At 62.6% G+C, this 27,948-nt stretch overlaps 2 protein-coding genes across 2 annotated transcripts; one reads left to right on the top strand and one right to left on the bottom strand.

The window, feature by feature from the left end:
• Positions 1 to 155: 155 nt before the first annotated feature.
• On the top strand, positions 156 to 14,584 carry SLC15A3 (solute carrier family 15 member 3). Its single transcript, XM_055143058.1, has 8 exons — positions 156 to 783; positions 7,512 to 7,801; positions 9,858 to 10,002; positions 10,128 to 10,235; positions 11,140 to 11,308; positions 12,590 to 12,748; positions 13,797 to 13,952; positions 14,312 to 14,584. Exons 1-8 carry the CDS (start codon positions 241 to 243, stop codon positions 14,464 to 14,466), a joined length of 1,725 nt encoding a protein of 574 aa, XP_054999033.1. The 5' UTR covers positions 156 to 240; the 3' UTR covers positions 14,467 to 14,584.
• TMEM132A (transmembrane protein 132A) lies at positions 14,517 to 27,893 on the bottom strand. The gene is made up of 11 exons (XM_055143057.1): positions 27,682 to 27,893; positions 24,791 to 25,005; positions 24,317 to 24,535; positions 23,048 to 23,382; positions 21,462 to 21,611; positions 19,316 to 19,511; positions 19,078 to 19,221; positions 17,595 to 17,797; positions 16,716 to 16,983; positions 16,202 to 16,393; positions 14,517 to 15,795 (listed from the first exon to the last, which is right to left on the bottom strand). The coding sequence occupies exons 1-11, from the start codon at positions 27,785 to 27,787 to the stop codon at positions 14,722 to 14,724; spliced, it is 3,102 nt and encodes a 1,033-aa protein (XP_054999032.1). The 5' UTR covers positions 27,788 to 27,893; the 3' UTR covers positions 14,517 to 14,721.
• Between the last annotated feature and the right edge of the window lie 55 nt (positions 27,894 to 27,948).

Genomic DNA, 27,948 nt, shown 5'->3' with positions numbered 1-27,948 from the left:
GGCTGCGGGGACCACCAGGCGTCAACCGTCGGAGGGGACGATCGCAGGGAGGGAAAGGGACCCAGGAGAGGGAGGGCGGGGGGAGGGGCAGAGGGAAGAAGGGGGTGCGGGCGGGGGGGGGGTGCCGGGAGGGTGGAGAATGAGGTAGAATTTGAATAGCCACAGGAGGACATCAGGGCACGGGACAGGCGGCAGACGGGGTAGCAGAGGAAGAGGGGCGGGCCGGAGTCTGGGGGCGCAATGCCCGGGCCGCGCGGCCCCGAGGAGCGCCGGGCGCTGCTGGGGCGCGGGCCGCAGGGTGCCCGACGGCGGTGGCGGCGCGCGGCGGCGGCCGCGGTGCTGCTAGTGCAGATGCTGGAGCGCGCCGCCTTCTTCGGCGTGTCCTCGAACCTGGTGCTCTACCTCACGGGCGTGGACCTGCACTGGGCCGGCGGGCAGGCGTCGCGGGCCGAGCTCGTCTTCCTGGGCGCGTCCTACCTGCTGTCGCCGGTGGGCGGCTGGCTGGCCGACGTCTACCTGGGCCGCTACCGCGCCCTGACGCTCAGCCTGCTGCTCTACCTGGCGGCCGCCGGCCTGCTGGCCGCCACCGCCTCCTCCGACGGCCGCCCGTCCTTCTGCGGCGAGATGCCCGCGCAGCCGCTGGAACCCGGCTGCCCCGAGTCCGGCTGCCCGCCCGCCCCGCGCAGCCCCTACTGCGCGCCCACCATCTGCAGCGCGCTACTGCTGCTGGCTCTGGCCGCCAGCTCCGTGCGCAGCAACCTCACCTCCTTCGGGGCCGACCAGGTGAGTCCCGACGGGACGGGATGGAGGGCGGAGGGCGGGACGCAGAGCCGAACCCGAGTCAGCCGTGGGTCTGGGGCTCGGCGCCTGACCTCCGACACCGACACCGCTTCCCCTTTTTCGGGCTTCCTCGTTTCACCCAAGAAGGGCGACAGCCCCTGCCTTTCCGGGGTTAATGCTCCTTGCTAACCATCACTGCCACCCACCCCTGTTGGCCAGGCCCAGGGTTTGAGCTCACTGCAAACTCTCCACCACTGTGTGGTGTAAGGTCCATTTCGCAGAGGAGGATGTTGAGGTTTCCCAGACGGGCCTGGGCCCCCGGGGGGGGGGGGGAGGGTGGAGGCACCGCAGAACCCGGCCACTGAGCCCTGCTCCAGGAATCTGGGGACTGGGTGGGAGTGGGCTTCTGCTGTCCAGCGACGCAGGGAACCGGTCAGATTTGTTCAGATCCCAGCTCTGCTGCCCACTGGCCAGGGGCAAATGTCTTCCCCTCCCAGCCTTTCTCTGCGTCCCCTTGGGACAGAGTTTCAGCCTTGACTAGCTACATGAACAAGAGCTGCCTGACTCTTTGGGAAGGGCTGAGGGCTTTGGGCCACACCGGTGGCGATCAGGGCTTACTCCTGGCTCTGGGCTCAGGGGATCACTCCTGGTGGGTCTCAGGGGACCTTACGGGGTACCCGGGGTGGAACCCTGGTTGGCTGCATACAAGGCAAGTGCCTTGCCTGTTGTGCTATCATGCTGGCCCCCGACTGTATTCAGATAACCAGACTCAGGGGCACACTGGACGATGATTTTAAATAATCCGTAATATGATTCACATAACTGCATATGGCCAGGACGGGGCTCAGGAGTCTTGCTCTGGTCTTCCATGTGAGAGGTCTTGGGTTCGAGCCAAGGCGAAACAAAGCAAACCTGGATAGGCCACCAGGAGCAGGATGGATGCCCAGAGTGTAAGGAGCAAGCTTGGGCCAGAGCGATAGCACAGCAGGGAGGGCGTTTGCCTTTCTTGCATGCGGCCAACCCGAGCTCAATCCCCAGCGGCATCCCATATGGTCCCTCAAACACTGCCAGGAGTAATTCCTGAGTGCAGAGCCAGGAGGAAGAGGCATCAGCTCACGGGGAAAACTGGGGGCAGAGAGCAGGATCACGGCCTGATCAGACCATTGGACTCACTGGCCCCCTCCCAGTTAATTGCCTCCAGTTTTCAACTCACTTCCCCTGTCGTCCCAGCATGAAGGGGGTGTTTTTACAAACGTCATTGCATGCACCTGACAGTCCCAATCCAACACCCAACCCTGCTCAGCCTGGAGTTGCTCTTCCAGCCTCTTTACATTCTTCTAACCTGGGGGGACCTCAGTGGCCCTGGGCAGCCCTGTCCGTGTCCCCGCCACCTTTCCTTTGGCATGGGAGAGCCCCCGTTATCTGGGCTGAGGCCTCTCACACCTGGCCCTCATGGTTTCCTCTCATCCACATAAAATTAATGGACTTAATTTCAACAGGAAAAAAAAGGGAGGTCTGTGTTTTTTTTTAATATGAACAGCATTGTAATTTTATTAATGAATCTGGGTAGTTGAGGATTAGGCTGGAGTGATAGCACAGTGGGTAGGGCGTTTGCCTTGCACGTGGCCGACCCAGGTTCAATTCCTCCATCCCTCTCGAAGAGCCTGGCAAGCTACCAAGAGTATCCCACCCACACGGCAGAGCCTCCTGGCAAGCTACCCATGGCGTATTCGATATGCCAAAAACAGTAACAAGTCTCACAATGGAGGGGCTGGAGCAATAGCACAGCGGGTAGGGATTGCCTTACACACTGCCAACCCGGGCTCGATTCCCAGCATCCCATATGGTCCCCTGAGCACTTCCAGGGGTAATTCCTGAATGCAGACCCCTGTGCATCACCAGGTGTGACCCAAAAAGGAAAAAAAAAACCAGTCTCACAATGGAGGCGTTACTGGTGCCCGCTTGAGCAAATCGATGAGCAACGGGATGACAGTGACAGTGATACAGTGATACATCCACACCCCACTGCGTCCCAGGAGCCCTCAGCCGCTTTCTTTGACCTCCCTGACCACCCAGTCCCTCCCGTCTGTCGCTCTGTGGTCTCTCGGAGGCCAGCCCCCTGGGCAGAGCCTCTATTGATGATGGGTCTGGAACATTCTCCCCTTCACTGAGCGTGAAACATCAGGATGGGCTGGGGCTGGCAGGCTTCCAAGGGCGCTGAACCCAACCCCCTGGACAGCTCAGAAACTCAAAAGGGTTCGAGATGGGATTGGCTGAGTCTTTTGAAAGTGGCTCTGATGACAGCAGAGAGAGCAGATGAGTGGCGGGGCAGGAGGGGGACAGGAGAGGGTACCCCTGAGCCAGAAGGGAGGCTGCTGCTGCAGAATTCAGAAGGGACCTGCCAGCGGAGGCCCCGGGCTGGGCCCCGTCTGGCAGGCGGTGTGTGCTGGACTCGCTGGCTGGTGGCACAAAGGGGTCCCTGGGGAGAGCGGCTCTGGGCGGACGGGCTGCCACACTTCCTCCCAGAGGCAGAGTGGCACGATTGTGCGGGGCCATTGAAGGAGTGGCAGGGACTGCTCACAGCGGGAGTGAGTCTACAGCCTCGCACACAGATTCTACCTCTCCCTCGCCCTCCCTGCCCAAAGGGCCCTCAGGTTCTCCGAGGGCGGCTGGAGAGATAGTACAGCCGGTAAGGCACTCCCCTTGCATGCAGCTCACCTGAATTCGATCCCCAGCATCCTACATGGCCCCTGAGCACCACCAGGAGTCATCCCTGAATGCAGAGCCAGGAGGAACCTTGAGTATTGTTGGGTGTGACTCACCCACCACCACCACCACCACCCCCCCAAAAAAAAATCTCCATGGGAATGTAGTTTTAATTATGTATTTGGGGTAGGGGGTGTTTGGGCCCCACACAGAGGTGCTCAGGGTATACCCTCTCCTGCTCAGGGGTCTCTCCTGGCAGTGCTCGGGAGCCATGCAGAAAGGGAGTCCAACCAGAGTCAGTCACAAGCAAGGCCAGCGTCGTAATCCTGTACTAATCTCTCCCGCTCAGAAAGCAGCTTCAGGGGCCAGAGCGATAGCACAGTGGGTAGGGCGTTTGCCTTGCACGCGGCCGACCCGGGTTCGATCCCCGGCATCCCATATGGTCCCCCAAGCACCGCTAGGAGTAATTCCTGAGTGCAAAGCGAGGAGTAACCCCTGAGCATCGCTGGGTGTGACCCAAAAAGCAAAAAAAAAAAAAGAAAGCAACTTCAAATGCTTCTGCATGTTAGGGTTCAGAGAGAGGGGCAAACTGCTTTGCATTTTTTCCCCCAATGTAACTATAGAAAGAAAAATATGAGCAAATCTGATTGGACAAAGGAAGAATATGATCTGAGACTTGGAGGCCATTGAAAGGGGTGAAGGGTTTAGCAGTGTCCAGAATCATTTGCCTAGACCCTAACTTCCTAAAACTGTGGTTGCTCCTCTACTTCATGTGGGGTTCATATATTTTTTTAATAACCCTAGGGGGCCAGAGTGATAATTCAGCAGGCGGGTGTTTGTTTTCCACACAACTGAGCAGGGGCCATCCCTAGACCCTGCCAGGAGTGGTTCCTGAGCACTGAGCCAGGAGTACTTCCTGAGCACCACTGGATGTGATCGCCAAACCAAGACAAAACAGAGAGACAAGCACTGGAGGTGCATGGGGGTCCTTCCCAGGGATGCTCAGGGGACCCTGTGAAGCCAGTTCTCCTATATCAAAGCCCATGGACCTCTGTTTCCTGCCCAAGGAAGAACTCATATAACTTAAAAAAAAAAACTGTCTCAAAAGAAATTGCTCTGGGTATTGGAGTGGTAGTACAGTGGATAGTGCATTTGCCTTGCATGTGGTTGACCCAGGTTTGATTCCCAGCACTCCACATAGTCCCCCCCCCCCCCCGCCCGAGCACTGCCAGGAGTAATTCCTGAGTGCAGAGCCAGGAGTAACCCCTGTGCATCGCTGGGTGTGACCCAAAAGGCAAAAAAATATATAATAACAAAAATAAATGAATGAATAAATAAATAAACAAAAAAATAAATAAATCGCTCTGGGGGACAGAGAACTCGTACAGCAGGTAACACGCTCAGCTTGCCCACAGTTGACCCCGGTTCAACCCCTGGCACCACACATGGTCCCCCGGCCACACGTTGCCAAGAGTGACCCCCTGCGCACAGTCTGAACCCTGAACTATGCCATGTGGTCCCAAGCCAAATTATCATAAAATTGACTTAATAAAATTCTGGCAATTTATTATCCATAAATATTCCATTTGTATACCTCTTTTATATACCTATATTCCTAGGGGGTCAGGTAAAATGGTTTTCCAGGTGAGAAGAGGCCGGGAGGAGAAATGGTTTTAAAAGCCCCCTTTCCAAGTGGCTGGAGTGGGGCTGGAGAGATAGCACAGCGGGTAGGGCGTTTGCCTTGCACGCGGCCGACCCGGGTTCGATTCCCAGCATCCCATATGGTCCCCTGAGCACCGCCAGGGGTAATTCCTGAGTGCAGAGCCAGGAGTGGCCCCTGTGCATTGCCAGGTGTGACCCCAAAAAAGCCAAAAAAAAAATACCAAGTGGCTGGAGTGGTAGTACAGCGGGTAGGGGGCTTGCCTTGCACACAGCTAGACCCAGGTTCGATTCCCAGCATCCCATGTGGAGCACTGCCAGGAGTAATTCCTGAGTCAGCTGGAGTTTTTTTAGTGTGGCCCAATAAATGAAAAAATAAAATAAAAGCCTCAATCCAGGGTGCCAGAGCACAACTACAGTGGGTAGGGCGCTTGCCTGGCCTGTGGTCTGCCCCTCTGGGTTTGACCCCCAGCACCCCTTGTGGTCCCCCAGCCCCACCAGCCGTGACCCCTAAGCACACAGCCAGCAGGAAGCCCTGGGAACCTCCAGGTGTGGCCCAAAACCTCCCCCCAAAAGAAAGAAATGCGGATGTCCGAGCCTTGTGGGGCCTGCCGTGACCGAGTGATTTGGGGACCAAGGGCAGAGAGAGGGTCCCGCCGGAGCACCGCCCACCTTTGTGGGTGGAAGGAAAGCGCTGCCCAGGAGCTTCAGCCCTTCTGCATTTGCCGAGGGGGGGGGGGGCTGAGTGTCTCTCTTCTCCGGGCCAGGCCCAGAGCTAGGTGCTGGGACCCTCTGCTTCCGCTGCCTCTGCCAGCCATGGTTCCGGGTGTCTTTGGAAGGGAGACAAGCCACGCGGCGGGTCTGGGGGTGCTAGGCTGCCTCTTGGCACCTCCAAACTGCAGAGGAAACGGCCCTTCGGAGGCCCCTCACTCTCTCTCAGCAGGCGGCCTGCCTCTTTGGTGACCATGTGGCGTCAGCCGAGCGCTAACTTGGCTGGTTTTCCGACGATAAACGGGGATGCATCCGGGAGGTGGCTGGGTCAGAGGCAGAGGGATAAATCAACTGGAAACGAGCAGCCGGGTGGCAGCAGAGACATCTGTTGTGACACTATTCGGTGGCAGTTAAAAAGCAGCGTGAGCTGTGAACACGAGCCAGCAGCTGTGCCCAAACGCCCGGCTTGTTAGCAAGCGACTCTCAAGACACGGCGTATTCGTGGAGTCCTCTTTTGGAAGTGCTGATTGATTCCCGTTTGATTTGGAGGTCACACCTGGCGGTATTCAGGGTCTATTCCTGGCGCTCTGGGCACAAGGGTCGCCCCTTTGCAGTGCGTAGGAGCCATATTCAGTTCCGGGGATGGAGCCTTACTTCCGGTACTACCTCTTGGACCCCTATTCATTCATTTTAAGTAGAAATTGACCAGGGAGGGACAGAGTGGTAGCACAGCAGATAGGATGCTTGCCTTGAGCGCGGCCGACCCAGGTTGGATCCCCGGCATCACTTATGGTCCCCTGAGCCTGCCAGGAGTGATCCCTGAGCACAGAGCCAGGAGTAAGCTCTGAGCACTAATGGATGTGACCCCAAAACAAACAAACCAACAGATTTCTGAGTGTCTATTTCACGGTCAAGGGCCAGCTGGAATGATAGTACAGTGGGGGAATAATAGTACAGTACATGTTTGCTTGCGTGTGGCCGACCCGGGTTCTATCCCTGGCGTCCCACATGGTCCTCTGAACACTGCCAGGAGTAATTCCTAAGTGCAGAGCCAGGAGTGACCCCTGAGCATCACCAGGTATGACCCAAAAAGCACCCCTCCCCACCAAAAAAAAAAAAAGACTAAGAATTTACCAGGGGGGCTGGAGCGATAGCACAGCGGGTAGGGCGTTTGCCTTGCACGCGGCCGACCCGGGTTCGAATCCCAGCATCCCATATGGTCCCCTGAGCACGGCCAGGGGTGATTCCTGAGTGCAGAGCCAGGAGTAAGCCCTGTGCATCGCCAGGTGTGACCCAAAAAGCAAAAAAAAAAAAAAAAAAAAAAAAAAGAATTTACCAGGAGGCTAGAGCAATAGCACAATGGATAGGGCATTTGCCTTGCCCGTGGCCGACCTAGGTTCGATCCCCTGAGCACTTCCAGGAGTGATCCCTGAGCACAGAGCCAGGAGTAAGCACTGATCCAGGAGTAAACCCTGAGCACTGTTGAGAGTGGCCCAAAAAAACAATTTAAAAAAGGATGAAGGAAGTGCCAACCCCCTGCATGCTGACCCACAAAGGGCATCTGCGGCAGAGGGGGGCTTTCGGGGAGAGAGGCCAGGGACCTGGGGGGCAGGGGCCTGGGGCTCCTCGTCCCTCACGGTCCCTCTGTTCCACAGGTGACGGTCCTGGGCCGCCAGGCCAGCATCCGCTTCTTCAACTGGTTTTACTGGAGCATCAACGTGGGGGGCGTGCTGTCCCTACTGGTGGTGGCCTTCGTCCAGCAGAACATCAGCTTCCTGCTGGGCTACTACATCACCGTGGGCTGCGTGGCCCTGGCCTTCTTCACCTTCCTCTTTGCCACCCCCATATTCATCACCAAGCCCCCCATGGGCAGCCAAGTGTCCTCCATGCTGAAACTCGCCTTCCAAAACTGCTGTCCCCGGCTGCGGCGCCCACACCCTGAAAGGTAATCGGGCAGGGGGCGGGGGGGTGGTGTGCAGGGGGCTCAGGGTTCCCGGGACCACAGAGCATGAAGACTCTCTGGGCAGGCTGGGTAGGGCATTCGCCTTGCACGCGGCTGACCCAGATTCAATCCCCGGCACACCCTTGGGTCGCCCAAGCACTTCCAGGAGTAACTGCTGAGTGTAGAGCCAGGAGTACGCCCTGAGTATTGCCTAGCATGGCACAAGACACCCCCCCATCCCCAACACACACACACTCATACACACACACACACACACACACACACACACACACACACACAAGAAAGTCGTCATTCTGGGTGTTCTAAGGAAGCCCTAATAAAGTGGTTATGGGATGCAACATGGTAGCACCCCAGGACTGGCAAGGGTCAAAGTATTATTGAGTGCCAAGGCTGGGTATGGACTTGACGGTGATGACAAGAGCCAGGGGTGATGGTGTTTTACTCCCTCCATTGGAGATAAACGCTGGCAATGGTGACAATGCGGGCAGTAGGGGTGAGCCTGATGGAGATGGTGGTACCAGCGTGCTGCTAGAAGACTGAGGTCATTCTACAGTTCAAACCCAGGGTCTCACACACGCAAAGCACCTGGTTTGCCACTGAGTTATAGCCCTCTGCCTGCTATTAGGCCTAAGAAAAGCCTAAAGAATCAATGAAGCGGGGCTGGAGTGATAGTATAGCGGGTAGGGCATTTGCTTTGCACGCGGTCGACCCCGGTTCGATTCCCACCATCCCGTATGCTCGTCTGAGCACCACCAGGGGTAATTTCTGAGTGCAGAGCCAGGAGTGACCCCTGTGCATCTCCAGGTGTGACCCAAAAAGAAAAAAAAATCAATGAAGCTGGGTCTGGAGCGATAGTGCATCCGGGAAGGCACTTGTCCTGCACATGACCAACCCAGGTTCAATCCCTGGAATCCCATATGGTCCCCCAAGCACCACCAGGAGTGATTCCTGAGTGCAGAGTCAGGAGTAACCCCTGAGAGTCTCCAGGTGTGACCCAAAAAGCCAAACAAACAAACAAACGAATCAGAAACCGCTGGGAGCAGGTCTGAAGCAGGTGTGCAGCGGGGAGGGCATTTGCCTTGCATGCGGCCAACCCAGATTCAGTCCCCGGTAGAACCACGGATGGTCCACAGAGCCCCATCAGGGGTAATTCCTGTGTGCAGAGGCAGGAGGACACCCTTAGTATAGCCAGGTGTGGCCCAAAAACAAAAAAAGAAAATAAACCTGTGTGTGAGTGTGTGTGTGTGTGAGTGTGTGTGAGTGTGTTGGGGGGGGGTAGGGAGGGTAAATCTGTCCTGTCTCCTAATAGCAATCATCTATTCCCCACCACCCTCCCTCCACGGCCTACCGCCTTGTCCCACAGAGATGGGGCGTCGGGGTGCATCATACCCTGACGGTCTCCCTCAAGTCAGACCTGGACTGGGACTTCCTGGGTTCCCATTGCAAGTGGACACTTGGAACCCAAAAGTCCAAGCCCTTGGGCCTCTGTTCTTCCCCAGGGCCACAGCTCGAGGGTAGAAGGGTCTGAAACCTGGGGAAAGGGTCTGAGCCCCCAGAGAGAATGGGACTTAGTCTCTGAGTGGAATGGAACTCAGCTCTCAGGTGGGAGGGACTTAGCCCTCAGCGGGAGGGGCTTAGCCCTCAAGTGGGAGGTACCTAGCCTTCAGGTGGGAGGGGCTTAGCTCTCAGGTGGGAGGGGCTTAGCTCTCAAGTGGGAGGGACTTAGCCTTCAGGTGGGAGGGACTTAGCTCTCAGGTGGGAGGGACTTAGCCCTCAGTGGGAGGGGCTTAGCCCTCAGATGGATGGGACTTAGCCCCGTGAACAAGGCTGGGACAGTGAAGAGTCCTGTTGTGGGTGGCTTCGGTGACCGTGCTAAGAATGAAGATGCCGGCAGTGGCAGTGACGGGATGCACGCAGGGGGAAGGGGAAGGGATGGTCTGGGGGAGGTTGGCTCCGCGGCTGGCAGTCCTGATTTTGACAGGGGTGTGGGTGGTATTAATAATTACCTTCTGTCCCAATTCCCCCCCACCTCGTCCAGAGCCCCTGACGGCGCCCACTTGCTCCCTGCTCAGAGGTCCCCCCAGGGCCCTTCCCCCCAGGAGGACGTGGCCAACTTCCAGGTTCTGGTGAAGATCCTGCCTGTGCTGGTGACGCTGGTGCCCTACTGGACGGTGTACTTCCAGGTGTGCCCCCTTCCGACTGGAGTCCCCTCTCTCCCCTGGGCGCTGTCTCCCCGGGCCGCTCCCTCAGGAGGCCCAGCGGCCGGCTTGGTCCCAGTCTCCCCCCAACCCCCCGTCTCCCCGGGCAGATGCAGTCCACCTACGTGCTCCAAGGCCTTCACCTCCAGATCCCCAACTTCTTCCCAGCCCCCACCAACATGTCCGTGGCTCTGAAGGCCCAAAGCAAAAGCTACAAGGTGAGACACTGGGGTGCACGCAGCCCCCAGCTGGGGCCAGGTTGGGGTCTCATCTGAGAAGGGAGGCTTCTGGCACACTGACGCCGGCCCCAGGGGTGTCTGTGAGGAGGCGCCCTGGACACTGGCGCACCCGCCTGTGGCCCCAGAAAGGCTCAGATGCTCCCAGGCATAGTCGGGCAGCTCCTCCCTACTGCCTGATGGGCACCCCTCACCCCTCAGCCACCACTGGTGCCACCCTGCCTTGGTCCCACCCTCTCTGGGGCCCTGGGATGCCCAGATCTTTGCCTTTTGCCGGCAGTTTCCACACCTGTGCCCTGGCCTGTCCCGGCCTAGCAAGCCCGTCAGAGTTCTGCAGAGCGTGTGGCTGACGGCCACAGAGATAGGACTGGGGAGAACGCATTTGCCTCGCATGCGGCAGAACTGGGTTTGATCCCCGGCGTCCCATATGGCTCCAGGAGGGCTGCTAGGAGAAATCCCTGCGCACAGAGCCAGGAGTAACCCCTGCGCGTCGCTGGGTGTGACCCAGAAAGAAAAAACTAACACAGCCGGCCATGAGTGACAGACCTCCCCTGAACCCTTGATGGCCTGGGGCGGGCACCACTTCTTTTTTTTTTTTCTTTTTGGGTCACACCCGGCGATGCACAGGGGTTACTCCTGGCTCATGCACTCAGGAATTACTCCTGGCGGTGCTCAGGGGACCCTATGGGATGCTGGGAATCAAACCCGGGTCGGCCGCGTGCAAGGCAAACGCCCTCCCCGCTGTGCTATTGCTCCAGTCCCGGCTTCACTTCTTGCGGCCATCCCTTGGTCCCCTCCCGGGGGCTTCAGGAGAGGGAGTGGGCTGGCCCTGGGTCAGCCTGCAGCTCGCTGCTAGGTCACCTCCTGTGGCCCCCCTCCCGCCCAGTTCCCGGAAGCCTGGCTCTTCCTGGCCAACGTGGTGGTGCTGCTGGTCCTGGTGCCCGTGAAGGACCACCTGCTCGACCCCCTGCTCCTGCGGTGCAAGCTGCTGGCCTCGCCCCTGCGCAAGATGGCCCTGGGCATGTTCTTCGGCTTCGCCTCCGTTGTTGTGGCAGGTGTGGGGGCCTAAGGGACAGAGGGAGGTGGATAGGTGGGGGAGGGGGTGGCGGGGGGTGGTTCGGACGCCGCTCGGGCCTGATGCAGCAGCCGGGGCCCGGCCAAGGGCGCCCTCCCCGAAGGCGCGAGCCTCTCTCCCAAGGCGCCCGGCTCCCTGCCAGGGAAAAAGGGCTTCCTTGGCCGGATGAAAGCAAGCACTTTGTCCACTGCCCCAGTCACACTCAAGACACAGGACAGACGAGCTAGGGAGATGGCGCAGGGTGCAGGGGTGCGGGTCTGACCTGTGGCACTGCATGCTCAGCCCTGCTCAGCCCTGCCAGCCCTGAGCAGCACCGGCACCCCAGGCCCTAGTACCCAGCTGGCCAAGAATTAGCTTCCGGGACCTCCGAACCCCACTCGGGAGGCCCCCAAATGAATCCATCAGCACAAAGTGCTGAATGGGGTTTGCGAAGAGGGGCCGTCCTTGAATGGCCCGGGGGGGGGGGGGGGCCTGTTTCCCGGAGCCATCGATTCTCTGCGTCCTTCCTGCTCCAGAGGACCCGGCGTCACTCACAAAAGGCCAAAGCATCCTCTCCCCAAAGCCGGTCAGCGGCTCTCAGTGAGTCTCTTCCTGACTCCGAAGATGCCCAGAGTGGGGAAATCCTGATCTTGATGATAGGGGCCTTGGGTCATTCACCCAAGCCCCAGGCAGGGCCGGGTGAGCCTGGCAGGGGTGCTGGGAGGGCCGGGTGAGGTAAAGCCCCCATCCCTGGCCCCATCCTGCCTCAAGACAGGAGCTGGAGAGATGGAGGCTTAATCCACACTGTTGCTGGGAACCAGGTGAGACCCTTTCCCCTGCTGTGTGCTGTAGTGCATTCAGTTCCCCTAAATTCCTGCCTCTTGCATAAGGAAACTGGCTGTCAAGGCAAAAAGGAAAGAGGTGGAACCCAAATTCACACACACACACACACACACGCACGCACGCACGGTCACACACATGTGCATGTGTACATATGCACGCATACACATACACACACATGCATGCACGTGCACACACATGCACGTACACGCACACACGCATGCGCATGTGTACATATGCACACATACACATACACACATGCATGCACGTGCGCATACACATGCACGTAGCGCACACACATGTGCATGTGTACATATGCACGCATACACATACACACATGCACGGATGTGCACACATGCATGCACGTGCACTCGCACACACACACATACATGAGCACACATGCAGAGCGGGACTGGCTGGAACCTTCGCTCCCACCCCGCAGGGGTCCTGGAACACGAGCGCTTACAGTATGTCCAGCGCAAGTGGGTCACAAAGCAGTACATCGGGGACAACCTGTATGACGCCGCATGCCTGTCCATCTGGTGGCAGATCCCTCAGTACCTGCTCATTGGGATCAGTGAGATTTTTGCCAGCATCTCAGGTACTGGGGCCCCCTCCCCTGCCCCCCACCCAGCTCGGGCTGCTCCCACCTGCGAGTCAGGGCTTCCCGGGGCCAGCCCACACCCAGGGCCCCTGTGCACGCAGATCTGGGGACTGACTGGCCCTTGGTGTGGGCAGTGGGGTCCGGAGGTGATGAGGGTGGTCAGCATCCCCGCCACACCACGCTCCTCCCTCCGCAGCTTTGCAGCCTCTGTCCCCTCGGCTCCCCGGGAAAGCGAGCACCTCTTTCCCCCTTAGTTCTGTCTCCTCTAAGGGACCCTCCCTGGCCACCCGGGACCCCCTTGGAACTTTCACAGCACACCGGTGTGGGGACGAGGGGCACTTATGCTGGACAGCTGGACAGCCAAGCTAAGAAACGGAGGCCAACCCACTAAGGCCTCGGGCTCCAGCCGGGGCTGGTGGGGGTAGGGGAGGCTCGCTGGGTGGGGCTGGGGGGCCCCGTTGTGCAAGAGATTGAATCTAGTCGGGGGGCTGCAGGAGTGAGGGCGCCAGGGCAGCTGGGGGGCGGCGGGAGGCAGGAGACGCAGCAGGGCACCCCGAGACTGGAGGGCTGATCCAAGAACCCAGATTCCAGCGCCCGGAAGCGCAAGAGGGGAGGGGTGCGGTTTGCGGGGGAACCGAATCTGGGGGACTGGGCTCACAGTACCCTCTCACACCTACCGTTGGCCCCAGGGTCCTTTTGTGGGGTGGGGGGCCAGGAGCGGGTTAGAGTTGTCCCTGACCCGCGTGGCTGTGAGTGGGGATCGAGACAGGGCCGTGGTAGCATTGGCAGGGGTGAGGCAGAGCGGGGCTGGGGGGCGGAGGTGTCACCAGGGCAGAGGGGGGGATGCTGGGATTCCTGAGGGTGAATCAGTGCTTTGGTAGGGGGGGAAAGGGAAAACCCAGAGAGGGGTGTGTAGTGTGAAGAACTGGCCAGCGGCAGGTGACCATCCCTCTTGGGGTGAGCTGGGGGGGTGGGAGGGGGAGGTTGTGGGTGTGAGAAGGGGCCAGGCGGGGCCTGCACCTTCCCCCTGCCTCCCGCCCTGCAGGCCTGGAGTTCGCCTACTCGGAGGCCCCTCGCTCCATGCAGGGCGCGCTCATGGGCCTCTTCTTCTGCCTGTCGGGCGTGGGTTCGCTGCTGGGCTCGGGCCTGCTGGCCGTGCTGTCGCTGCCCGGCGGCTGGATGCACTGCCCCCAGGATTCTGGTGAGTGGGGGGGGGGTTGTGGGGGAGTCCCAGAGGCAGGGGTGGGGGGCTGGGGTAGAAGCCAAGTGGCAGTGGAGAAGCGACAACAGCGTCCCCGTCCCCCACCTCCAAACTGGGTCGCTCCCAGCCAGGCCTCCCCCTGACTCGGGCCTCAGTTTCCCCAAGTGCCAGAAAGGAAGGCTGGTGCTGCACCAGGATCGCGGCCATTGTACCTTCCCCCCCTGTCGGAAGGAAAATCAGAGCCACCGGAAGAGATGCCCCCGCCGGCCAGAGAGATGGCAGAGGGGGACCTTCCCCCGAGTCCCACTGGCCCCGGGGCCGCCCCGCCCCCACCTAAAGGCTGCCCCTGTGTCCCCCAGGAAACATCAACAGCTGCCACATGGACCTCTACTTCTTCCTGCTGGCCGGCATGCAGGCGGCCGCGGCCCTGCTGTTCATCTGGATCGCGGGACGCTACGAGCGGGCGGCGCGGAACCCAACAGTGCAGGGCGCCCCAAGCAGGGACCGGGGCTGAGCACCCCCAACCCCCAACCCCCCCAAACACACAGACAGCGAGGGAGGGGCCCCAGGTTTCCGTCTCCGTTTATTCTGTACCCGACATCAGAATGAATGAAAGTGGTTCCCATAAATAAGGGGGCTGGCGCCCTTCCTCACGACCGTGGTCCGTGACTGGGGGGGGGGGCAGGGCAGAGGGGCCAGGCAGGGGGCTTGGATCAACCAACGAGCACCGGAGGAGGAGAAAGGGGCGCGGCGGGGGCCGGGGGTGGGGTCAGGAGCTGCCCCGGATCAGCTCCATGTAGCTGCGCAGCTCCTCGGGGTCCTTCAGCCCCATGTCCTCACACACCCAGCGGATGTCCTCCTCGCCTGCCACCAGGATGGACTGGACCGCGGGGGCCCCCGGGGCGGCGGCGGGCTCCTCGGGCACCTCGGCCGGGGGTGCCGGAGCGAACGTCACAAACTCCACCCGCTTCCGCCGCCCCCCGGCTTCCTTCCGGGTCAGGGTGCCAGGGGAGTTGGCGGTGCCCCCAGCAGGGGCCGGGGTTGGGGCCGGGGCTGGGGCTGGGGCCGGGGCCACGGGCAGGGGGTCCCCTCCTCCTCCTCCTCCCCCCCGGCCACCCTCCCCCTTGGCCGGCCCAGGGGACTGCCGGTCCAGCTGGCGGCTGAGCTCCTCCTGGTCCGTGCCCAGCCAGACCCAGTTGTGGGGCTGGGGGGAGGTGGGGTCGGCCGCGCTGTCGGGGGGCTCCTTGCGCTGGTAGCGCAGCACGAAGATCACACCGTTGACCAGGAAGATGAGGATGGCCAGGCAGAAGATGCCCAGCAGGGCGTACATGCCCAGCTCGAGGTCGGTGACCCGCTGAGGGGCGGGCACCATCTCCTCCTCTTCCTCCTCTTCCTCCTCCTCCTCCTCCTCCTTCCCGGCCTCCTCCTCTGCCCGCTCGAACTTGCTCCTCACACCCCCCGTGTCCCCCACGCCATCTGGTGCCCACTGTCTGCCACCCAGGCTGGCCTCTGTGACCGGTGACCCCCCGGCAGGGCTGGGGGGGAGGGCAGGGACGGGCGTGGGGGCGCGGGGCAGCCCCAGCCAGGCCGTGCCCGAGGCCAGGGGGACCCGGTGGCGGCCCCGGCGGCAGGGCTCGGGGGGGTGCAGCGCCACGTGCAGGGGCAGCCCCTCAGGCCCGGCCCCACTCACCACCACCCCGAGGGGGGCGCCCCGCTCCTCGGCGGGCAGGACGGCGCCGGGCTCCTCGGCCGAGACGGACAGCCCCAGGTCACGGTGGTCGTAGAGCTCGGCGGGCGCCAGCGTGTGGTCGGAGAAGGACAGCCACAGGGACAGGGCCACCTCCTGCGGGGCACACGGACGGACGCAGGCAGGGACACGCGAGGGCACGCACGCATGCACGCACACAGACCGCTCCCACAGGGACAGGCCACACGGGAGGGGACAGCAGAGAGAGGACAGACACAGGCGGTGGACAGAACACAGGGAGAGAGGGGGCGTGTGTCAATCACCGCGGCCCCAGGGGGGCCCCAGCTCTCGGGATGGTGCTCAGTGAGGGTCACCAGCCGACCAGCCACCCCCCCACCCCGGCCCCCAGAGCTCACCGCCTCAGCGGGCACTCGGTCCTCCTGCCCTGAACCCCATGCCAGGGTCAGGGTCCCTCCCAGGGCCCTGCCTCGGGCCCCATCCGCAGATGTGGACCTCCTCCCTCTTGCCCCCCTCCGCCCGCCCCCCCCCCCGGGGTTGTCACCTGCTTTGGGGCAGGAAGGGCGGACTGTGCCCAGCACGTGGCCGTGACCTCCCCGGGGTGGGCGGTGCCCCGGCTCAGGGCCAGAGAGATGCCCATCACGGTCTGCACCCGCAGCTCCAGCAGCGACACCTTGTCATCCGTCACGGCCAGGGCCTGCTCGCCCAGGATGGAGTCAGAGAGCGGGGACCGCACCTGGGCAGGGAGAGAGAGCCGCAGGGTGGGGATCCCACCACCGAGGGACCTGGTTTCTGTCCCCCACCCCACCCTCCCCATCCTCGAGGCGGCTTCTGTCCGCTCTCTGGGCCCCAACCGCATCCGCGGGGCTTCCCTCTGCTCCTCGGGCTCGGGTACCACGGACCCAGCACGCTGCACCCTAGACGGTTCCCGCATCCCTGCAGCGGGCCAGTCCCGTCCCAGGCATGCCCTAGGCCCCTCGGACTCGCTCCACACCGGCACACGGCGGGGGGTGGGGGGGGTCGCCTACCCTCGTCGTCGTCTCGGGGCATCTGCTTACCTCGATGGAGGTGACGCCGGGCTCCCGGCCCACCAGGACGCGGCCACCCTCCAGCGAGGCCACGCGCGGGTCCTGCACACGCGCATGCGGCGCCACCAGGTGGGTCACGTCCAGCAGCCAGTCGGGGCCGAGCAGGTGGGTGAGGCGGCGGCCGCCGTCCAGCGGGTGGGCCGCGAAGGGGACGAGGAAGCGCACGCCCGCGCGCTGGTACTGCAGGCGACAGCCGCGGCCCCGCGCAGCCTCCTCCGCGGCCTCGGGCTCCGATGTGCTGCGGGGCGGGGACCGATGGGCGGGGCCATCAGCTCGGGCCCCGCCCCCACCCACCGAGCCGCAGTTCTTTATTGGACGCACGCTCTCCAGGCTCCGCCCACAGCCAACACTCAAGGGGCGGGGAAGGAGGAGGGCAGCACCCCAGCTCAGCTTCTGATTGGTGCCAGTGGCCATCCTTCACCCACTCGGGCTCCCGATTGGACAGGAGGTGGGGAGTGGCAGAAGTGGAGGAGACTCGCCAAAGCGGGAAACCTGGTGCTCACGCTCAGGATTAAGGAGCTTGGGTCTCAGGGACCTGGGGCCAAGGCACACTAAACGCCCTCCTTAGCAGTGACTGAGGCTTTGAGGATGCTCCTAGTGGAGGGGGTGGGCAGCCCACAGACGAGCTTAATCAGGGTACCGAGCACATTAGAAAATCACCCTAAGTACCACGGAGAGAGTGAGGCAGGGCAGAGCTTAGCAATTTCGAGTGAAGTGATGGGAGGGCAGGAGGAGCAAGCAGCTTTCCAGACCCCAGTCTGAGCAGATGGCTGCGCGGCCTGCGCCCTCGCTCCGTCCCGGGGCCTTGCCTTTGCCAGCACCCGCCGGCGCCCCCCAGCCCGCACTCACCCCTCGGCCGGGCCGGGAACCCTCCAGCCGCGGACCTGCTCCAAGGTGCTGTCGGTCAGCTCGATGCGCAGGGGCAGCAGCGGGGCCCACACGGTCAGCCGCAGCGAGGCCCGCAGCCGGCGCCACCAGAAGTCCACGCGCACCCCGCGCCCGCCCCGGTTCTCCTTGCCAGCCACAAACACAGCGTCACAGGCCTCGGAGACCTGCGGGGGCGTTGGCAGAGGTCAGGGGTGGGCTCGGCGCCCGGGGGAGGGGGCGGGTGCCACAAGTGGCAGAGCCCATGCCTTTCGCGAGATCCTGGGCGTGACCACCGGCACTGCCCGGCTCCTGAGCCCTGCCGGGAGTGCCCTCTCCCTCCAATTTTTTTTTTCCCCTAGAAATGAGTAACAGGGTGTCCCCTAAGTCATCCACCAGCTTGTCGCAAATAGGAGCATTCTGCTTTCGGGTAAGGAGGGGAACCTGTGCTTATCTGCAACAGACCCGCCCTGCAGAAGAGAGTTTTAACCCACAAAGCTGACTCACGCTGGCCTCACATTTGGTCCCAGAGCCCTGGCAACTAACTGAGCAGAAGCAGGGCAGCAAAGGTGGAGGGCGAGAGCCATTGCCAGCCGGGGCGGGCAAAGATGCCATCCCTGCTCGGGAGGGTTTGAGCAGATGCCGGCTCCAGGCTTCCTGTCTAGAACTTCCCAGAGGAGAGAGAGGTCCTGCCCTTCTCTTACCTTCTCGGACACCAGGGCGCTCCAGCCCAATAATTATCCTTCTACCAGTATATAATTATTCACTGTATCACTGTCACTGTCATCCTCTTGCTCATCAATTTGCTTGAGCGGGCACCAGTAACATCTCCATTGTGAGCCTTGTTGTTACTGTTCTTGGCATATCGAATATGCCAAGGGGAGCTTGCCAGGCTCTGCTGTGTGGGCGGGATACTCTCCGTAGCTTGCCAGGCTCTCCGAGAGGGATGGAGGAATTGAACCCAGGTCAGCCGTGTGCAAAGCAAACGCCCTACCTGCTGTGCTATCGCTCCAGCCTATATAATTAATTATAATTAATATAATATAATTATTTCATTACTGTAATAGCAAGGACTCCCACTCTCAGCTGGGTCCTACCCTGGGTTGCTTTCGGCAACCTTCCAGTACTTTCCCAGGGCAAAGCTTGGGAAACAGAGGCTCTAGGAGGCTACAGGGCTTGCCTGCAAGAACAGAAGTTGATACTGGGGATGGGTTTCGAGCGACAGGCTCCTGAGTTCTGTGCACTCGAGTGACTCACCCCAGCGCTAACAGTGATGACAATAGACATCATGAATGTGACAGTGCCTGCGTGTGAGGGGGGCAGGAAGACAAACCCCCCACCCACCTAGTACCCACCTGACACTGGAGAGAGGAGGTGGAAACGCATGAGATTTCTGGAACCGTGAAGCTGTTCTCTGGGGGACCTGGAGACGGGACTCACCTGCACCGGGCATGCACCGGCCACTCACCTGCAGGACCTGGGTGTTGGCGGACTCGCAGCTGATGTGCTCGGTCACTTCGGCCAGAGCCCCGCCACCTTCCACGGTGACGAGGCGCACGGGGATACGCCGGGGCAGGCCGGTGAGGGGCGCCGTGTTTACCAACTCTTCTGCCTGCGGCCAGGGAGCAGGGGGAGTTCAGCACCCCGTCTTCTCCCCCCTCCCAACACACACCCAGGCTGGCCCCGCAGTGGCGGGGACCCCTTACCTTGGCCAGGGGGACGAGGGCTCTAATGTCCCGCTCCGACACCAGCACCTCCCACACCATCTTGTCCTTCTCTGCCTCGGGGGCCTGGCCAGGGTACTCCAGCTGCCAGGTGACGGGCCGCGTGGCCGCCACGCCCCCCCCGGTGCTGTTTTCCACGGAGAAGTCCACCCACAGGAACTCGGACGGCTCGCGGGTACTGCGGGCGGGAAGAGAGTCTGAGCGCTGGCTGGCTGCTGGCCACGGGCTCGCACCCGTGCCCGGGAGAGTGACCCGCCCTGCATTCACGCACGACGCAGGGCCAAGGACCACGTCAGCAGGAACAAACAAGCCCGGGGTGCCCCGTGGCAGGGTAACCCCACACTTCTTCTCACCCTCTCTGGGCCTCTTCACCATCAACTCTCTCAACCCTCCTCCCAACCCCTTGCTTGTCACAGTGTGGGGTGACACCCCACGTGCATTTCCGCCTGGGAGGAGTTCCCAGGAAGCACACAGCTGGGCGCTCGGCCTCTCAGAGACCCGCACCGCTTCCCTCACTCCAGCCCCTGCGGTGCACCAGACACAGGACGGACACTGGGGGGGGGGGGGCTTCTGTGAGTCTGACAGACCCTCAGAGGCACAGCATGAGAGAGGAGAGTCCCCTCAGGGCGGGGGCCCATGGTAAAGGCAGGCTAACTGGCTCGTCCAAGGTTATTCCGCCCCAAAAGGTCCCAAACAGTTCCTGGGAGATGATCAAAGGGTGCGAGGCCCCAAGTTAGATCCTTGAGTACCAGGGGCAAGGCCAGGAACGGCCCCCCACGGCGAGATCTGAGCAGCCCCAGCATGGCACAGTCTTGCCTGACTGGGTCCCCATCTCTGCCTGAGAGGAACCCCAAAATTAGAAAAAACTAAAGCACACAAGAAGTATTCAAGGGGACTGGAGCAATAACACAGTGGGTAGGGCGTTCGTCTTGCATGAGGCCGACCCGGGTTCAGTTCCCAGCATCCTATAGGGTCTTCTGAGCACCGCCAGGAGTAATGCCTGAGTGCAGAGCCGGGAGTAACCCCTGTGCATCGCCAGGTGTAACCTCCCCCACCAAAAAAATTATTCAAAACAGGGTTTCTACACAGCTCAAGCCCTTAACCCTGGCGGGGGGCCTGAACACACAGTTCCAGGCCAGAAAGAGCAGGGGTGACGTTCTTGCTTTGTGTGCAGCTGACTCCAAAGCGATCCCAGCAACACACAGGTCTCCTCCCTGAGCACAGGGGCAGGAGTAAGTCCTGAGCACTGCCAGGTGTAGTCCAAAACCAATACAGAACAGAACTAGAGGTGGCTTTTGGGGATCAGGGAAGAGGAATTCTAATGAGAGGGAAACTAAGAGAGGCTCATCATCCTGAACCAAGGCTGGAGAAGGAGCATCAGTGGACGGAAGGGAGGGTAGGTGGATGAATGGATGAGAGGATGGGTGAGTGAGTGAGGGGATAGGTGTGTGGGTAGATGGATGGATGAATGGAGGAGAAAGGTGAGCGAGTAGGTGGATGGATGGATGGGTGGGTGGGTGGGTGGGTGGACAGAACGGATGGATGGGTGAATGGGTGGGTAGGTAGATGGATGGATGGATGGATGGATGGGTAAATGCATGGATGGATGGGTGGGTGGGTGAGTGGGTGGATAGATGGATGGGTAGATGGATGTCTGGGTGAATATGTGGATGGATGGATGGATGGATGGATGGATGGATAGATGGATGGATGGATAAATGGATGGATGGATGCACAGATGCATGGGTGGGTAGGTGGGTGGATGGATTGATGGGTGGATGGGTAGATAGGTGGGTGAGTGGGTGGATGAACGAATGCGTGGATGGACGGGTGGGTGGGTGAGTGGGTGGGTGGATGGATGATGGGTGGATGGGTGGGTGAATGGATGCCTGAGTGGATGGATGGTTGATGGGCAGGTGGGTGGGTGGATGGACAGATGAATGGGTGGGTGGGCGTTTGGATGGATGACACTAGTATCCTCTTTGAGCCGCTTCCCTGAAGGGCTCTCTTCGTGTTCTGTGCCCTTGGGAATAAGAAGGTAGTGGGTGGGGCCCACTCTTCCCTGGCCCCCCCTAAGGCATGCTGGGACCAGCAACCCCTGCAGGGCCTCCAAGGGAGAGCTGCCCACCTGGAGTCCAGCGCCGAGGGCTCGGCCCGGTGGCAGGTGATGAGTGTGGTGTGGTGCTTGGAGCCCTTGAAACGGTCCAGCTTGGCGGTCCAGAGGGTGGGCTGGGCCAGGCGGGCGGCCGTCACGTGCAGCCCCTTCTTCACCTTGATCCTGAGGAGGGGAAGACACAGGGTCCCAGGGGTCAAGGTGGGGGTGTGTGACCGGGTGCTGGGTGGGAGGGGCGGTTCGGGGGGCTCGGCTGGCACCCCCTCCCTGACATCCTGAGCCCTGGATCCCTGCAGACCACGGAGACCGCATCTCCCACTCAGAAACCACCCCCGACTCCCTATGGCCACAAGATCAAGTCTGAGCCTTGGGATGGCCGCCGGGGCTGGCCCAGTGTCCACGCCTCGCCCACACCACGGCTCCCACACGCGTGTCAGTGGCACTCACAGGGCTCAAGGCAATGCATGCCTCGAGGGCTCCTCCTGACAGCCCTCCTCTCCCCGCTGCTGCTTCGGGCGGCCCCGGCTCCAATCCCACCCCCTGGAGAAAGCTTTTCCTGCAACACCCCCCCCAACCACCACTGCCCCACCTCCTCCCCTCACCCAGGCCCCCGCAGCTCCACCCCCTCATCAGAACCCTGGGGTCTAATTCATGCCTCTCTGGCTCCCGCGCCTCCGCCTGGGGGGGGTCCCTCAGCGCCCAGTGGGGACTGGGCCGACCTGCTGCTCCAGGGTGAAGACCCGGGGTTGGGAAGCCGGAATGTCTAGGAAAGACCTAAAGAGGGCGCTCAGGAGCAGAGGGGGCAGAAGAGCAGGGGGCTGGGGCACCGCAGAGACAGCAGAGACACAGCCGGAGCCAGGGAGAAGGTGTTTGCCTGGAATGCAGCCCTCCTGGGTGCAATCCCTGTGTTCCCCTGAGCACCGCTAGGGGTCACTACTGAGCACAGAGCCCCTGAGCACGTGTGTGTGTGTGTGTGTGTGTGTGTGTGTGTGTGTGTTGTGTGTGTGTGTGTGTGTGTGTGTGTGTGTGTGTGTTATAGACAGAGACAGAGACAGGGAAAGGGAAGAGAGAGGGGGAGGGAAAGAGAGAGAGAGAGTGACAGGATAGAGACAGACAGAGAGACACAGAGACAGACAGAGAGAGAGACAGAAAGAGACCGAAAGAGACAGAGAGAGAGACCCTGCTGTGCAGATAGGGGGCTCTGTCCCGCCCAGGACCCCCTGGCCTGGGTGGTCACCTGGAGAACACGCAGGTGAGCGTGCAGGACGCCACTCCCCCGTCCCAGGCAGGAGAAATGAGCCCCAGCCCAGGGCCCCCCAATCCCGCACCCTAAATCCTTTGCCGCCTCCCTTCCCGAAGCCGCCTCCATGTCCAGAGCAGAGGGCGGCCTTAGCCCCGCTGGACCAAGGAGTCTGGAGGGCCCAGGGGACTGGGACAGGAGGATGCTTCCTACTCCTGACTCCTCTGAGGGCTGTGCCAGGGCAGTACCTGCTGGACCACATGCAAAGGTCAAGGGAGCCAGGAGGGAGACCCAGGAGGGGTCGTGGCTGGGGGGAGGGGGAGAGCGCGGGGTGGGGTGGGGGGGCCGGGCTGGTGCTCACCGCAGGCTCAGCGGGCTGGCGGTGAAGTTGGACCGGAGCAGCACGGTGGCACTGAAAGGCTGGCCGGGCCGCACAGGCCCATCGGGCACCCGGAGTGTCACCGCGTCATCCAGGGGCACCTCCTGGTGCTGCGGGGGCGCGGCCGGGCGCAGCTCCACCCCGCCGATGGGGAGGGCTTGGTCCCTGGGGTCCATGTCCACGCCGGGGCCGCAGCCAACGGGGCCCTCGGCGGCCGGTTCCAGGGTGTAGGCCAGCTGGGCGCGGGCGGCAGGGGCGGCCGGGGGGAACCAGTGGGCGGGGAGTGCCAGCTCCACCACGCAGGCGCCCAGGGATGGCTGTGGAGACACGAAGGCCCAGGGTCAGGGGGTTCCCGCCCTGGGGAAGGTTCTGGAAGGGAGTGAGCAAGACAACCGTGCCTGCCAGCGTGGACGAAGGCTCAGTGTCCCTGGGCTGTGCCTGGTGCTGTCCCCATGCAAGAATAGTGCCACTGGGGCCGGAGCGATTGCACAGTGGGGAGGGCATTTGCCTTGCATGCGGCCGACCCAGGTTCGATTCCCAGCATCCCATAGGGTCCCCTGAGCACGGCCAGGGGTAATTCCTGAGTGCAGAGCCAGGAGTAACCCCTGAGCATCGCTAGGTGTGATCCAAAGAAAAGAATAGTGCCACCGTGGCGTCACGCTACCAAAATACTAACACTCGGGCCGACAGAGAGTGCCACAGGTTGAGGCGTCGGCTGTGCAAGTGGCTGATCTCAGTTCACTCCCCGGCACCCTAAGCGCCCCCCACCCCACCTCCCCAGCACGGCCAGAAGCAGCCCGGGAGAGCCCCCGAGCACCCCTATGGGAGCTCCAGGAACCATCGGCAGATCCTTGACCCTCCATCCTGGGTGGTGGCCAGGCTTCCCGAGTACCACTTGGGAAGTCCTCATGCCCGCCCCCTCCGAAAATAAAATTAAAAAAGCAAAATGTTGGCACCCGCGGAGCGACTCTTCTGGGCCAGGCTGTGCCCAGGGCTCTCCTTGCAGATACCCTGGCCCTTTCTTTCACCTCCTCCAGGGTGCGATTGCTATGCTCCCATTTTACAGCCGAGAAGACCAAGACTCAGAGAGATCACGTGGTGCAAGGGCCCGGGCCCACCCTCAGGGGCCCCAGGAAAGCCAGCAGAGCAGGGACAGAGCCAGGCGTCCCCCCCAACCCTCCCGCAAGCGGGAAGTCCCGTCCCCCTGACCCCAGGATCCACCCCCTTCTAGCGGGGCGCGGCCGGGCTCACCTGGAAGCGGCAGGCGCGGTTCACGGTGCCCATGGGGTGTGTGGCGTGGAGCCGGGCGCAGGGCAGGCTGCCGGGCCCAGGCGGCCAGTCCTGCCCTTTGAGGTGGAACAGGACGCGGGCGTGGGGCTCGGCGGGGGTCACGGCCGCCTCCACAGACACGGCCCGCACGTCCCAGGGCACGGGCCGCTGGTGGGGCTCAGTGGCCTGAGGAGGAACCACCTGCAGGGAGAGGGGAGACATCAGCCTTGGCAGGCGCGGGGCACGCCGGGAGGCCTGTGCACACAGGGTGCCACCCGCAGGGTAGTCCGTCTGGGTCTCAGTTTCCCGCTCTGGGAAATGGGCCACAGTGCGCGGGCAGAGAAAGGTCCCCAAGCCCCATGTGGCAGGCAGACCTAGGTGTGGGGTCCCCCAGGTGACCTCCCCACCTCCCACCCCCCGCCCCCGGCGCCCCGGGTCCCTGGCCCGGCCGCTCACCTGCTGAGTAGCGAAGGGCGGGTAGGAAGCTCGGAGCAGCGGCTGGGCGCGGGGCCAGGGCTGGAGCAGCAGGAAGGTCTCGGACCGGGAGCCCAGGGAGGAGTTGGCCGGCGGGTACTGGCCCACCTGCTGGACGCGGAAGTGCTCGGGGGCATCCAGGAGTTCCAGGGCCGCGGGCAGATAGATGGGGTCCGGGGGGTCCGGCTCACAGCCCACTGGAGGGGAGAGAGGGGGGCGGCGGGGAGGGGCGGCTGCAGTGCTGGAGGGGCGAGCAGGCGACGGACAAAGACCCTTCCCCCAGGAAACGGGGGTGTGGGGGGGGCTTCCCCTACTTCACGGGTGCGGGGACCCCGGTGCCTCCCGGGCCTGCCGCATGACTGGGCCGGGACTTGGTGCGTAAGTCCCCGAATCAGGCCCGGCCACTGCCTCCTCCTGCTGGGACCCCCCTCGCCCCCCTCCTCTGGGCTCCCCTCCCCCACTTCCACCCACCTCCTGGCCTCCGCCATTCGTGGGGTTCAGCCCCCGAGCTGGTGGAGCCAGGGGAGCTGAGCAGCGGCAGAGGCCCCTCCCCTGCCTCCGGGCACCCCCCCCCAACACCGCAGAGCCCTCCCACTGCCCCCAAACTTGTTTCCCTTTTTCCTGGGCACCAGGTGCATGAGGGGGGCCGGAGGGGGCACCAACCCAGGGCAAGTGTCAACTCGGCAAGCACTGAAGGGTCAAGGGCCACTAAGGCCTTATTGGCTTTATATCAGCTATGAGTTGGCTATTAAGAAAAGTGATCATTTCGGGGGCTGGAGCGATAGCACAGCGGGGAGGGCGTTTGCCTTGCACGCGGCCGACCCGGGTTTGATTCCCAGCATCCCATAGGGTCCCCTGAGCACCGCCAGGGGTAATTCCTGAGTGCATGAGCCAGGAGTAACCCCTGAGCATCGCCGGGTGTGACCCAAAAACAAAAACAAAAACAAAGTGATAATTCGGGGGTGGAGAGAGAGAGAGAGAGAGAGCGAGAGAGAGAGAGAGAGAGAGAGAGAGAGAGAGAGAGAGAGAGAGAGAGAGAGAGAGAGAGAGAGAGAGAGAGAGAGAGAGCAAGCAGGGTGTGTGACCCCCAGCCCCGAGCGAGCCAGGAATAAACCCTGAGCACCATCAGGTGTGACCCAGAAACACACAGTGATAATTAAATGGGGGGGGGGGGGGTTGCTCTGCTTAAACTATTTTATACGCTGGTTAACCCTTTCCATTTTAGTAATAAAAAAAATAAAGAGGGGCTGGAATGATAGCACAGCAGGTAGGGCGTTTGCCTTGCACGCGGCAGACCCAGGTTCGAATCCCAGCATCCCATAGGGTCCCCCGAGCACCACCAGGAGTAATTCCTGAGTGCATAGCCAGGAGTAACCCCTGTGCATCGCCGGGTGTGACCCAAAAACCAAAAAAAAAAAAAGAATGCATTTCCACTACTGTAACTCCCCTTCGATGGATGGAAAAAATTGGGGCTGAGAGGAAAAAGTGCTTTTTGCCATCTCAGAGCTCAAGATGCGGTAGGGCAAGCGCCACTGCCCTCCCTGCCCTCTGCGTCCCCCCCAGCCCCCCCCCACCCCAAGCAGCAGGGGGCAGGCAGACATCACTCCTTATCAGGGACTCCCCTTCCCTGCCTGCTGGCAGAGCCCTCCTCCTCCTCCTCCTCCTCCTTCAGGGTAGGGAATGAATGCTGCCTCCTTCAGAAAGCCCTCCTTGATTGCCTGCCCGCCACAGGTTCCCCCTGACTTTGACACCCCTGGCCCCCCACTGCTCTGAAACAGAGACAGCCTTTCCAGAGCCTTCTCCGTGGGGGCCTGTTTTCCTCCTGGCCGCGCAGGGCTCCAGGACGCCTGGGTTTAAACCTGTCACCTGTGGAATACGGCTGGGGACGGGTGGGGGCGGATGTCAGGAGGGGGTGGCGGCTGCCGCCTAATGGATGTGCCGAGGCTTCCCTCCTCTCTCTCCCCCCGCCAGGGGTTATTACAGGCTGCGGCGTGGGGGTCCCCGGGGGTAGGGGAGCAGGTGGTTGAAAGCAGCCCGGGAGCCAGCTCCGCCCCCGCCCCCCACTGCCTGGGGCACTCGAGGGTTTCCACCTCCTCCAAGACCCGCCCCGCCCGCCCGGGAGCGGGAGCCTGAGTCGAGCCCCGGGGTCAAGTCCCGCATCCCCCCCCCCCAGCTCAACAGGTGGGTGAGCGGCGCCGGGGGCGGCCGCCGGCTCCGACCTGCATCAGGACCAGACGCCCCGGGACGCGCCGCGCAGAGATGCCCCCATCACCCGGGGCCCGGGGCGGGGTGAGGTGGGGTGGGCGGGGTGTGGAGGCGACGTCCGTGTCCCCCACCCACCTCCTCCGCGGGACCCAGTCCCCACGGCGGTCACAGCCCCTGCCTGCCCCGGGCAGTGGTGGGACCGTCGCCCCGAGGAGCCCGGGACGGGACCGGGCGGGCGCCCCTTCCCCGGCCGGCGGGGGGTCCCCGTGCGCGCTCAGGGAGCCGGGGGTGGAGGGGGGGCGGGTAAGGCCCCCGAGAGAGAGAGAGAGTCTCGGGTCCGGGCCCCCGGGGCTGGCCGGCGGCTCGGACGCCCGGACGCGCGGCGCTGGGCGGGCGCAGCGAGTGGACAGCCGGCCCGGACGCACGCGCTGGCTGCGGGAGGGCAGCTGGCGGGGGGCGCGGGGGGCGCGTGGGGGTCCACGCGCCGGTCCCGGGTTCGGCCAGGCGCGGCCCGACGGGGCCAGCGAGGGACGCCCGAGGGACCCCGCGCGCCGGGGCGGCCGGACCCCCCGCGCCGCGGGGCGACCCTGCGGGGCTCGACTCCCCCAGCTCCCCGGGCAACCCCCCCCCGCACCCCGCCCCCCGGCGCGCCCCCCAACCCCGCTGACCTCTCCCGACGTCCAGGGCCAGGGTCAGCAGCTGCAGCAGCAGCAGGCGGAGCGCGGCGCCAACCGGCCCCCGGGCGGCCGCGCGCCCCGCCGTGCGTCCGCACATGGTGGCGGCGGAAGGCGCGCTGCGGGCTGCGGGCGGCCCGGGCCCCCGCTGCCCTGCGCCCCAGTGCCCGCTGCCCGCTGCCCTGCGGCCGCCCCGCCGCGGCGGTGCCCAGACAATGGAGCGGGAGCCCCGGCCCGGCCCGGCGCGGGGGAGGCAGGGGC

This window comes from Sorex araneus, chromosome 6, assembly GCF_027595985.1.
Source record: "Sorex araneus isolate mSorAra2 chromosome 6, mSorAra2.pri, whole genome shotgun sequence".
NCBI lineage: Eukaryota > Metazoa > Chordata > Mammalia > Eulipotyphla > Soricidae > Sorex > Sorex araneus.
The sequence above is the reverse complement of the archived record's forward strand: the minus strand, read 5'-3'. Positions and strand labels throughout refer to the sequence as shown.

What these genes read in the sequence shown, in the direction of transcription:
- SLC15A3 (XM_055143058.1), top strand. Translation starts at nt 241, where the DNA reads ATGCCCGGGCCGCGCGGCCCCGAGGAGCGCCGGGCGCTGCTGGGGCGC. An exon ending in CGGCGCCCACACCCTGAAAG is followed by an intron (nt 7,802 to 9,857) that starts GTAATCGGGCAG and finishes CACCTCGTCCAG; the next exon opens with AGCCCCTGACGGCGCCCACT. An exon ending in CCCAAAGCAAAAGCTACAAG is followed by an intron (nt 10,236 to 11,139) that starts GTGAGACACTGG and finishes CCTCCCGCCCAG; the next exon opens with TTCCCGGAAGCCTGGCTCTT.
- TMEM132A (XM_055143057.1), bottom strand. Translation starts at nt 27,787, where the DNA reads ATGTGCGGACGCACGGCGGGGCGCGCGGCCGCCCGGGGGCCGGTTGGC. An exon ending in GGCCCTGGACGTCGGGAGAG is followed by an intron (nt 25,006 to 27,681) that starts GTCAGCGGGGTT and finishes TCTCCCCTCCAG; the next exon opens with TGGGCTGTGAGCCGGACCCC. An exon ending in CCCTTCCTGCCCCAAAGCAG is followed by an intron (nt 15,796 to 16,201) that starts GTGACAACCCCG and finishes TGTGCCCCGCAG; the next exon opens with GAGGTGGCCCTGTCCCTGTG.